This window comes from Gorilla gorilla, chromosome 1, assembly GCF_029281585.2.
Source record: "Gorilla gorilla gorilla isolate KB3781 chromosome 1, NHGRI_mGorGor1-v2.1_pri, whole genome shotgun sequence".
Taxonomy (NCBI): Eukaryota; Metazoa; Chordata; class Mammalia; order Primates; family Hominidae; genus Gorilla; species Gorilla gorilla.
The window spans coordinates 83,010,397-83,022,715 of NC_073224.2; the positions used below are offsets into that span (position 1 = coordinate 83,010,397).

At 40.4% G+C, this 12,319-nt stretch overlaps 1 protein-coding gene across 2 annotated transcripts in view; it reads right to left on the minus strand.

Annotated features, from left to right (window-relative positions):
* Window positions 1-12,319, minus strand: part of KLHL20 (kelch like family member 20) — a 71,574-nt gene that overhangs the window by 48,167 nt on the left and 11,088 nt on the right. For both annotated transcript variants that reach the window (XM_004027921.4, XM_019026741.3), the window contains one exon: window positions 4,323-4,896. In XM_004027921.4, the coding sequence (XP_004027970.1) occupies window positions 4,323-4,896 (574 nt within the window). The remainder of the gene's footprint in view (window positions 1-4,322; window positions 4,897-12,319) is intronic.

Genomic DNA, 12,319 nt, shown 5'->3' on the forward strand with positions numbered 1-12,319 from the left:
AGGAAAAGTTGAAAGCATTCCCCCTGAGAACTGGAACAAGACAAAGATGCCCACTTTCACCACTTCTATTCAACATAGTACTTTAAGTCCTAGCCAAAGCAATCACACAAGAGAAAGAAATAAAGGGCATCCAGGACCAGGTGCAGTGGCTCACGCCTGTACTCCCAACACTTTGGGACGCCGAGGCAGGTGGATTGCCTGAGCTCAGGAGTTTGAGACCAGCCTGGGCAACATGGCAAAACCGTGTCTCTACAGAAAAATACAAAAATTAGCCGGGCATGATGGTGTGCATCTGTAGTCCCAGCTATGTGGGGGGCTGAGGCGGGAGGATCGCTTGTGCCCTGGAGGTCAAAGCTGGGAGACAGAGCAAGACCTCGTCTCTTATAACAAACAAACAAATGAAATAAAGAGCATCCAAATTGTTAAAGAGAAAGTCAAATTGTCGCTGTTTGCCGACAACATGATTGTATACCTAGAAAACCCTAAAGACTCATCCAAAAAGCTCCAAAAACTGGTAAATGAATTCAGTAAAGTTTCAGGGTACAAAATTAATGTACACAAACCAGTAGTACTGCTATACACGAAGAGCAACCAAGCTGAGAATCAAATCAAGAACCCAACCCCTTTTATATAGCTGCAAAAAAAAAAAAAAGATAAAATACTTAGGAATATATCTCACTACAGAAGTGAAAGGTCTCTACCAAAACACTGCTGAAAGAAATCATAGATGACACAAACAAATCTCATGCTCATGAATGGGTAGAATCAATATTGTGAAAATGTCTATACAGCCAAGAGAATCTATAAATTCAATGCAATTCCCATAAAATTACTACCATCATTCTTCACAGAACTAGAAAAAACAATCCTAAAATTCATATGGAACCAAAAATGAGCCCACATACCCAAAGGAAGGCTAAGCAAATCTGGAGGCATCACATTACCTAACTTCAAACTATTTTACAAGGCTATAGTCACCAAAACAGCATGGTACTGGTATAAAAATAGGTACATAGACCAATGGAAAGAATAGAGAACCAAATAGAAATAAAGCCAAATAGTTAAAGCCAACTGATCTTTGACAAAGCAAACAAAAACATAATGTGGGGAAAGGACATCCTATTCAGCAAATGGTGCTGGGATAATTGGCAAGCCACATGTAGAAGAATGAAACTGAATCTTCATCTCTCACCTTATACAAAAACCAACTCAAGATGGATCAAAGACTTAAATCTAAGACATGAAACCATAAAAATTCTAGAAGATAACATTGGAGAAACCCTTCTAGACATTGGCTCAGGCGAAGAGTTCATGATCAAGAACCAAAAGCAAATGCAACAAAAACAAAGATAAATAGATGGAATTTAAACTAAAAAGCTTCTGCACAGCAAAAGAAATAATCAGCAGAGTAAATAGACAACCCACGGAGTGGGAGAGAATGTTTGCAAACTACGGATCCAACCACAGACTAATATCCAGAATCTACAAGGAATTCAAACAAATCACCAAGGAAAAAAACAAATAATTCCATCAAAAAGTGGGCTAAAGACCAATAGACAATTCTCAAAAGAAGACATACAAATGGCCAACAAACATATGAAAAAATGCTCAACATCACTAATGATCAGCAAATCAAAACCACAATGTGATACCACTTTACTCCTGCAAGAATGGCCATAATTTAAAAAATAAAAACATAGGCTGGGTGCAGTGGCTCATGCCTGTAATCCCAGCACTTTGGGAGGCCAAGGCAGGCAGATCACCTGAGGTCAGGAGTTTGAGACCAGCCTGGCCAACATGGTGAAACCCCATCTCTACTAAAAATACAAAAATTAGCTTGGTGTGGTGGCAGATCCCTGTAATCCCAGCTACTCGGGAGGCTGAGGTGGGAGAATCGCTTGAACCCGGGAGGCGGAGGTTGCAGTGAGCCGAGATCATGCCACTGCACTCCAGCCTGGGCAACACAGTGAGACTCTGTTTCAAAATTAAAAAAAAAAAAAAAGATGTTGGCATGGATGTGGTGAAAAGGGAACACTTTTACATTGCTGGTGGGAATGTGGACTAGTGCAACCACTATGGAAAACAGTATATGGAGATTCCTTAAAGAACCAAAAATATATCTACCATTTGATCCAGCAATCCCACTACTGGTTACTGCCCAGAGGAAAAGAAGTCATTATATGAAAAAGACACTTGCATATGCATGTTTATAGCAGCACAATTCGCAACTGCAAAAATATGGAACCAGCCCAAATGCCCATCAATCAACGAGTGGATAAAGAAAATGTGGTATATATATATACCACACAATACTACTCAGCCATAAAAAGGAACAATATATTGGCCAGGAACGGTGACTCACGCCTGTAATCCCAGCACTTTGGTAGGCTGAGGCAAGCAGATCACAGATCACTTGAGGTCAGGAATTTGAGACCAGCCTGGCCAACATGGTGAAACCCCATCTCTAATAAAAATACAAAAATTAGCTGGACATGGTGGCATGTACCTATAGTCCCAGCTACTTGGGAGGCTGAGGCAGGAGAATCACTTGAACCCAGGAGGCAGAAGTTGCAGTGAGCTGAGACTGAGCCCCGTTGCACTCCAGTGTGGGCAACAGAGCAAGTGAGACTCCATCTCAAAAAAAAAAAAAAAAAAAAAAAAAAAAAGAAAAAGATATAACGGCATTTGCAGCAATCTGGATGGAGTTGGTTGGAGACCATTATTCTAAGTGATGTAACTCAGGAATGGAAAACCAAAAATCATATGTTCTCACTTATAAGTGGGAGCTAAGCTATGAGGATGCAAAGTCGTAAGAATGACACAATGGACTTTGGGGATTCAGGGGGAAGTGTGGGAGGTGGGTGAGAGATAAAAGACTACACATTGGGTACGGTGTACACTGCTTGGGTGGTGGATGCACCAAAATCTCAGAAATCATCAATGAAGAACTTATTCATATAATCAAACATCACCTGTTCTCCAAAAACTATTAGGGGGAAAAAAACTATGGTCCTGAGCTGACCACTTTACTGCAAAATAAATAAAAATACGATTTTTAAAAAAGTTGTAAAACAGACCATGTTTTGTCTTTGCTTAAAACCCTTTAATGGTTTTCTAGCACTCTTAGGATCAATCTCAAATTCTTTTTTTTTTTTTTTTGAGATAGGGTCTGGTCTGGCTCTCTCACCCAGGCTGGAGTGCAGTGGCACGATCTTGGCTCACTGCAACCTCTACCTCCTGGGCTCAAGCCATCCTCCCACCTCAGCCTCCTAAGTAGCTGGGACTAAGGGTGCATGCCACCATGCCCGACTAATTTTTGTATTTTTTGTAGAGACAGGGTTTCACCATGTTGCCCAGGCTAGTGTTGAACTCCTGAGCTCATGCAATCTGCCCGCCTCAGCCTCCCAAAGTGCTGGGATCACAGGCATGTGCCACTGCACCAGGCCAATCTCAAATTCTTAACATAGTCTATCAACCTCAGTGTGATTTAGCCCTCTTCTTTCTGTGTAATCACTATGTAACATCCTCTACCTTCCTTGGTCTCTGGGTCTCACTGGGTTTTTTTCAGGTCTTCAAACTAGTGATGCTTTTTAATGTCTTGGGATTTTGCACAAGTTGTTCCAGAACCAAAGTTAAATTTCTCTGTAATACACTCTTAAATCATCCAGGACTGCTTCTTTGTAACACCCATTAACTGTAGTTAATTATTTGTATAATTAAGCATTTAATGATTATCTTCCCTGCTAGATTATAAACTACATGAATACAGAGACTCTAGATTTCTTGTTCACTATTGTACCCTATGCTCCCAAGCACAGTGGCTGAAACATAGTAGCTTTACAAATATTTGTTAAATAAATAAGGGAAAGATAGGTCTAATGAAAATTATTTTGATAACATCTAAACTCATCTTTTCAGATTATTAGTTTACCAAACAACCTATAATCTATAATTTATTCTGAATAATCCACATAATCAGGAAGGAAATGTCTTATATAAATCATGATACCAGGTATCCTATCAGGCATAGATCCTCTTGTGAATTACTCTATTTTGGCTTATAAATAAACCTTTTTTAAATTTTTTTAAAAATACTTTTATGAATACAGTTAGGGAGAATAAATCCCTAAATCTTAACTTACTGGTAGAACACAAAATTGGCCTCTAAAATAAAAGCCAGGTTTAGGATTTATAATAACTTATTTATTTGCTATTATGAGTTAGAATCAGCAGGAAATACCCAGGCAAGTGTTATTTAGCAGAATGTGAACCCATATTGCTCTCCAACAAATCGGTGCATTGGAACACCAAGTGCAACTCACCTCTTGAAAGTTATGTTGGGTGAACTTGTCTGCTATCCTCAGCAACTCACGACATGAATGTGTGTCAGCAAAAGCCCGAATGCCCAGGCAGTTAGAAGGATCTAATTGTCTCTTTAAGAATTCACAGCAGGCTTCCTGTATTTCTGCCAGCTGGAGGAGGCAAGCAGCTGGCAGAAGAGTCTGAACATTGCCCTCTTCTACTGTTATTTGGGAGGTATACGCAAAGTCAATCAGTAATTCCATAGCCCTCTCGTCAATGTCTCGGATCACTACTTCTGTCTGACGGCTCTCTGCCAATTCTCCTGTAAACATAGCTCGGAAGTAGGGACTACAGGCTGACAAAATGACTCGATGGGCATATATCTTCTTGGCGCCCACAACTAGCACCACATCACATAGCTCCCGGTGCTTTCTCAGAAGGTTAATCACTTCCAAGGTTTGTCGAGGGTGCTTGTCTGAGATATAGGGCATGCGGGCAGGTTGGGGAACCCCTTCTGGCAGTTTGTTGGGGTCTCCAAGGGTGCAGCGGCTTGTTACATCCATTCCAGTCTCTCCTGGTCGAATGTTGGTACACCTATAGGAATGATGGGGGAGAGAGAGAAGACGGCAGTATTATTATAAGCTCTTTTCTCCCCTTAAATGTTTGTAATTCAAGCGATAAGGAAACGTAATTAGCTTGGTGATTTTTTTTTTAAATTTTTTGTAGAGATGATGTCTCACTCTGTTGCCCAGATTGGTCTCAAACTCTTGGGCTCAAGTGATCCTGTTGCCTCCACCTCCCAAAGTGCTGGGACTGTAGGCATAAGCCAACATGCCTGGTCTACATAAACCATTTAAATTGAGCTACTATAGCAATAAAACTTTTAGATCAGGTGGTTATGCTTATCCATTTTAAAAATTAAGCCCAAGTTAACACGCTTCAATTAATAGTTAAATTTCAAATTAAAGACAATCTAAAAAGTTTGGACTGACGGCCTGGTGTGGTGGCTCATGTCTGTAATCCCTGGGAGACTGAGGTAAGCTTATCACTTGAGGCCAGGAGTTTGAAACCAGCCTGGTGAATGTGGCAAAACCCTGTCTCTAATAAAATTACAGCAAAATTAGCCGTGTGTGGTGGCATATGCCTGTAATCCCAGCTGCTTGGGTGGCTGAAGCATGAGAATCACTTGAACCCTGGAGGCAGAGGCTGCAGTAAGCCGAGATTGCATCACTGCACTCCAGTCTGGGTGACAGAGACTCTGTCTCAAAAAAAAAAAAAAAAAAAAAAGTCTGGATTGAAGTTTATCTTTATATAGAAATCTTTTCTTCAAAGTTTATTAAAATTAAAATAGTAAAGAAAATGGCAAGCTAAATGATTGATTTAGCAGGACTCCAAAGAGCCTCCAGGTCAAGATTTTGTTAGATTAATTTGGGTCTAATTTCATATCTAGAGATATTAAATATGATAAGCCTCATTTAAAAGTACTACATATGTCAAATTGCTCCTGTCAAATTGGTCTGAATCACTGAGGTTTCGGTATGATTATAAAATAAGTGAATAAGTTCATAAACAGACATTCTTCAATTTATAAATAAGTAGTATTTAAAAGTTGAATCTAAAAGTTTATTTGGAGGTTTGTATTTTTCTATGGTAAGAGTGCTGTAAACGGGGACTAGGTTTAGTTGTAAAATTCAGTGCCTCATAAGAAGCATTAAAAAATGAAATAGAAAGTGACAGCATACATTTCATTTAGTTAAGCATGTTCAATTGTGTGTATGTACACACACAAATTTGTATAGATATGCATCACTGCTTCCCCTCGTAAACTGCAGGTTATATCAAAAAAGCTTAAATGCCACTGGCCTGAGTTTTGAAATCCCAAGACACAAGGAACAATAGCTACAAGAAGGGAGAAGGAAAAGAATCTCTCTCTTTTTCAGATTATTCTACCATTTGTTGTTGCTGGGTTTTTTTACTTATTGATTTTTTTTTAATTTTTGAGATGAGGGTCTCACTAAGTTGCCCATGCTGGTCTTGAACTCCTAGGCTCAAGCAGTCCTCCTGAGTAGCTGGGATTAAAGGCACATGCCATCACACTGATTTTTTTTTTTTTGAGACAGAGTCTGGCTCTGTCACGGAGGCTGGGGTGCAGTGGCGCAATCTCGGCTCACAGCAACTTCCGCCTCCTGGGTTCAAGTGATTCTCCCGCCTCAGCCTCCCAAGTAGCTGGGACTACAGGCGTGTGCCACCATGTCTGGCTAATTTTTTGTATTTTTAGTAGAGACGGGGTTTCACCGAGTTAGCCAGGATGGTATTGATCTCCTGACCTCGTGATCCGCCTGCCTCAGCCTCCCAAAGTGCTGGGATTACAGGTATGAGCCACCGTGCCCAGCCATTATTGGTTTTTATTTTTATTATTTTTTAAATTTTTTTAATGTTTTTTTTTAAATTATACTTTAAGTTTTAGGGTACATGTGCACAACGTGCAGGTTTGTTACATATGTATACAAGTGCCATGTTGGTGTGCTGCACCCATTAACTCGTCATTTAACATTAGGTATATCTCCTAATGCTATCCCTCCCCCAACACCACAACAGGCCCTGGTGTGTGATGTTCCCCTTCCTGTATCCATGTATTCTCATTGTTCAATTCCCACCTATAAGTGAGAACATGCGGTGTTTGGTTTTTTGTCCTTGTGATAGTTTACTGAGAATGATGGTTTCCAGCTTCATCCATGTCCATACAAAGGACATGAACTCATCATTTTTTATGGCTGCATAGTATTCCATGGTGCATATGTGCCACATTTTCTTAATCCAGTCTATCATTGTTGGACCTTTGGGTTGGTTCCAAGTCTTTGCTATTGTGAATAGTGCCACAATGAACATACGTGTGCATGTGTCTTTATAGCAGCATGATTTACAATCCTTTGGGTATATACCCAGTATTGGGATGGCTGGGTCAAATGGTATTTCTAGTTCTAGATCCCTGAGGAATCGCCACACTGACTTCCACAATGGTTGAACTAGTTTACAGTCCTACCAACAGTGTAAAAGTTGGTAAAAGTTCTATTTCTCCACATCCTCTCCAGCACCTGTTTCCTGACTTTTTAATGATTGCCATTCTAACTGGTGTGAGATGATATCTCACTGTGGTTTTGATTTGCATTTCTCTGATGGCCAGTGATGATGAGCATTTTTTCATGTGTCTGTTGGCTGCATAAATGTCTTCTTTTGAGAAGTGTCTGTTCATATCCTTCGCCCACTTTTTGATGGGGTTGTTTTTTTCTTGTAAATTTGTTTGAGTTCATTGTAGATTCTGGATATTAGCCCTTTGTCAGATGAGTAGATTGCAAAAATTTTCTCCCATTCTGTAGGTTGCCTGTTTATTCTGATGGTAGTTTCTTTCGCTGTGCAGAAGCTCTTTAGTTTAATTAGATCCCATTTGTCAATTCTGGCTTTTGTTGCCATTGCTTTTGGTGTTTTAGACATGAAGTCCTTGCCCATGCCTATGTCCTGAATGGTATTGCCTAGGTTTTCTTCTAGGGTTTTTATGGTTTTAGGTCTAACATTTAAGTCTTTAATCCATCTTGAATTAATTTTTGTATAAGGTGTAAGGAAGGGATCCAGTTTCAGGTTTCTACATACGGCTAGCCAGTTTTCCCAGCACCATTTATTAAATAGGGAATCCTTTCCCCATTTCTTATTTTTGTCAGGTTTGTCAAAGATCAGATAGTTGTAGATATGTGGCATGATTTCTGAGGGCTCTGTTCTGTTCCATTGGTCTATATCTCTGTTTTGGTACCAGTACCATGCTGTTTTGGTTACTGTAGCCTTGTAGTATAGTTTGAAGTCAGGTAGTGTGATGCCTCCAGCTTTGTTCTTTTGGCTTAGGATTGACTTGGCAATGCGGGCTCTTTTTTGGTTCCATATGAACTTTAAAGTAGTTTTTTCCAATTCTGTGAAGAAAGTTATTGGTAGCTTGATGGGGATGGCTTTGAATCTATAAATTACCTTGGGCAGTATGGCCATTTTCATGATATTGATTCTTCCTACCCATGAGCATGGAACGTTCTTCCATTTGTTTGTATCCTCTTTTATTTCGTTGAGCAGTGGTTTGTAGTTCTCCTTGAAGAGGTCCTTCACATCCCTTGTAAGTTGGATTCCTACGTATTTTATTCTCTTTGTAGCAATTGTGAATGGGAGTTCACCCATGATTTGGCTCTCTGTTTGTCTGTTATTGGTGTATAAGAATCCTTGTGATTTTTGCACACTGATTTTGTATCCTGAGACTTTGCTGAAGTTGCTTATCAGCTTAAGGAGATTTGGGGCTGAGATGATGGGGTTTTCTAGACATACAATCATGTCATCGGCAAACAGGGACAATTTGACTTCCTCTTTTCCTAACTGAATACTCTTTATTTCCTTCTCGTGCCTGATTGTCCTGGCCAGAACTTCCAACACTATGTTGAATAGGAGTAGTGAGAGAAGGCATCCCTGTCTTGTGCCAGTTTTCAAAAGGAATGCTTCCAGTTTTTGCCCATTCAGTATGATATTGGCTGTGGGTTTGTCTTAGATAGTTCTTATTATTTTGAGATACGTCCTATCAATACCTAATTTATTGAGAGTTTTTAGCATGAAGGTTGTTGAATTTTGTCACAGGCCTTTTCTGCATCTATTGAGATAATCATGTGGTTTTTGTCGTTGGTTCTGTTTATGGAATTGATTACATTTATTGATTTGTATATGTTGAACCAGCCTTGCATCCCAGGCATGAAGCCCACTTGATCATGGTGGATAAGCTTCTTGATGTGCTGCTGGATTCGGTTTGCCAGTATTTTATTGAGAAGTTTTGCTTTGATGTTCATCAGGGATATTGGTCTAAAATTCTCTTTTTTGGTTGTGTCTCTGCTAGGCTTTGGTATCAGGATGATGCTGGCTTCGTAAAACGAGTTAGGGAGGATTCCTTCTTTTTCTATTGATTGGAATAGTTTCAGAAGGAATGGTACCAGTTCCTCCTTGTACCTCTGGTAGAATTCGGCTGTGAATCCATGTGGTCCTGGCCTTGTTTTGGTTGGTAAGCTATTAATTATTGCCTCAATTTCAGAGCCTGTTATTGTCTATTCAGAGATTCAACTTCTTCCTGGTTTAGTCCAGGGAGGGTGTATGTGTCCAGGAATTTATCCATTTCTAGATTTTCTAGTTTATTTGCACAGAGGTGTTTATAGTATTCTCTGATGGTAGTTTGTATTTCTGTGGGATCGGTGGTGATATCCCCTTTATCATTTTTTATTGCGTCTATTTGATTCTTCTCTTTTCTTCATTAGTCTTGCTAGCGGTCTATCAATTTTGTTGATCTTTTCAAAAAACCAGCTCCTGGATTCATTGATTTTTTGAAGGGGTTTTTGCGTCTCTATTTCCTTCAGTTCTGCTCTGATCTTAGTTATTTCTTGCCTTCTGCTAGCTTTTGAATGTGTTTGCTCTTGCTTCTCTAGTTCTTTTAATTGTGATGTTAGTCTTTCCTGCTTTCTCTTCTGGGCATTTAGTGCTATACATTTCCCTCTACACACTGCTTTGAATGTTTCCCAGAGATTCTGGTATGTTGTGTCTTTGTTCTCGTTGGTTTCAAAGAACATCTTTATTTCTGCCTTCATTTCGTTATGCTCAGTAGTCGTTCAGGAGCAGGTTGTTCAGTTTCCATGTAGTCGAGTGGTTTTGAGTTGAGTTTCTTAATCCTGAGTTCTAGTTTGATTGCACTGTGGTCTGAGAGACACTTTCTTATAATTTCTGTTCCTTTACATTTGCTGAGGAGTGCTTTACTTCCAACTATGTGGTCAGTTTTGGAATGGGTGTGGTGTGGTGCTGAAAAGAATGTACATTCTGTTGATCTGGGGTGGAGAGTTCTGTAGATGTCTATTAGGTCCACTTGGTGCAGAGCTGAGTTCAAGTCCTGGATATCCTTGTTAACTTTCTGTCTTGTTGATCTGTCTAATGTTGACAGTGGGGTGTTAAAGTCTCCCATTATTATTGTGTGGGAGTCTAAGTGTCTTTCTAGGTCTCTAAGGACTTGCTTTATGAATCTGGATGCTCCTGTATTGGGTGCATATATATTTAGGATAATTAGCTCTTCTTGTTGAATTGATCCCTTTACCATTATGCAATGGCCTTCTTTGTCTCTTTTGATCTTTGTTGGTTTAAAGTCTGTTTTATCAGAGACTAGGATTGCAACCCCTGCCTTTGTTTTCCATTTGCTTGGTAGATCTTCCTCCATCCCTTTATTTTGAACCTATGTGTGTCTCTGCATGTGAGATGGGTTTCCTGAATACAGCACACTGAGAGGTCTTGACTCTTTATCCAATTTGCCAGTCTGTGTCTTTTAATTGAAGCATGTAGTCCATTTATATTTAAGGTTAATATTGTTATGTGTGGATTTGATCCTGTCACTATGATGTTAGCTGGTTATTTTGCTCATTAGTTGATGCAGTTTCTTCCTAGCCTTGATGGTATTTACAATTTGGCATGTTTTTGCAGTGGCTGGTACCGGTTGTTCCTTTCCATGTTTAGTACCTCCTTCAGGAGCTCTTTTCGGGCAGGCCTGGTGGTGACAAAATCTCTCAGCATTTTCTTGTCTGTAAAGGATCTTATTTCTCCTTCACTTATGAAGCTTAGTTTGGCTGGATATGAAATTCTGGGTTGAAAATTCTTTTCTTTAAGAATGTTGAATATTGGCCCCCACTGTCTTCTGGCTTGTAGAGTTTCTGCCGAGAGATCAGCTGTTAGTCTGATAGGCTTCCCTTTGTGGGCAACCCGACCTTTCTCTCTGGCTGCCCTTAACGTTTTTTCCTTCATTTCAACCTTGGTGAATCTGACAATTATGTGTCTTGGAGTTGCTCTTCTCGAGGAGTATCTTTGCGGCGTTCTCTGTATTTCCTGAATTTGAATGTTGGTCTGCCTTGCTCGATTGGGGAAGTTCTCGTGGATAATATCCTGCAGAGTGTTTTCCAACTTGGTTCCATTCTCCCCGTCACTTTCAGGTACACCAATCAGATGTAGATTTGGTCTTTTCACATACTCCGATATTTCTTGGAGGCTTTGCTCGTTTTTTTTTTTTTTTAATTCTTTTTTCTCTAAACTTCTCTTCTTGCTTCATTTCATTCATTTGATCTTCCATCACTGATACCCTTTCTTCCAGTTGATTGAATCAGCTACTGAGGCTTCTGCATTTGTCACGTAGTTCTCGTGCCATGGTTTTCAGCTCCATCAGGTCCTTTAAGGACTTCTCTGCATGGTTATTGTAGTTAGCCATTCGTCTAATCTTTTTTCAAGGTTTTTAACTTCTTTGCCATGGGTTCGAACTTCCTCCTTTAGCTCGGAGCAGTTTGATAGTCTGAAGCCTTCCTCTCTCAACTCGTCAAAGTCAGTCTCCGTCCAGCTTTGTTCCATTGCTGGTGAGGAGCTGTGTTCCTTTGGAGGAGGAGAGGTGCTCTGATTTTTAGAATTTTCAGTTTTCTGCTCTGTTTTTTCCCCATCTTTGTGGTTTTATCTAACTTTGGTCTTTGATGATGGTGACGTACAGATGCGGTTTTGGTGTGGATGTCTTTTCTGTTTGTTAGTTTTCCTTCTAACACTCAGGACCCTCAGCTGCAGGTCTGTTGGAGTTTGCTGGAGGTCCACTCCAGATGCTGTTTGCCTGCGTATCAGCTGCGGAGGCTGCGGAACAGCGGATATTGGTGAACAACAAATGTTGCTGCCTGATCGTTCCTCTGGAAGTTTTGTCTCAGAGGAGTACCCGGCCGTTGGAGGTGTCAGTCTGCCCCTACTGGGGGGTGCCTCCCAGTTAAGCTACTTGGGGGTCAGGGACCCACTTGAGAAGGCAGTCTGTCCGTTTTCAGATCTCAAGCTGCGTGCTGGGAGAACCACTACTCTCTTCAAAGCTGTCAGACAGGGACATTTAAGTGTGCAGAGGTTTCTGCTGCCTTTTTTTTTTTGGCTATGCCCTGCCCCCAGAGGTGGAGTC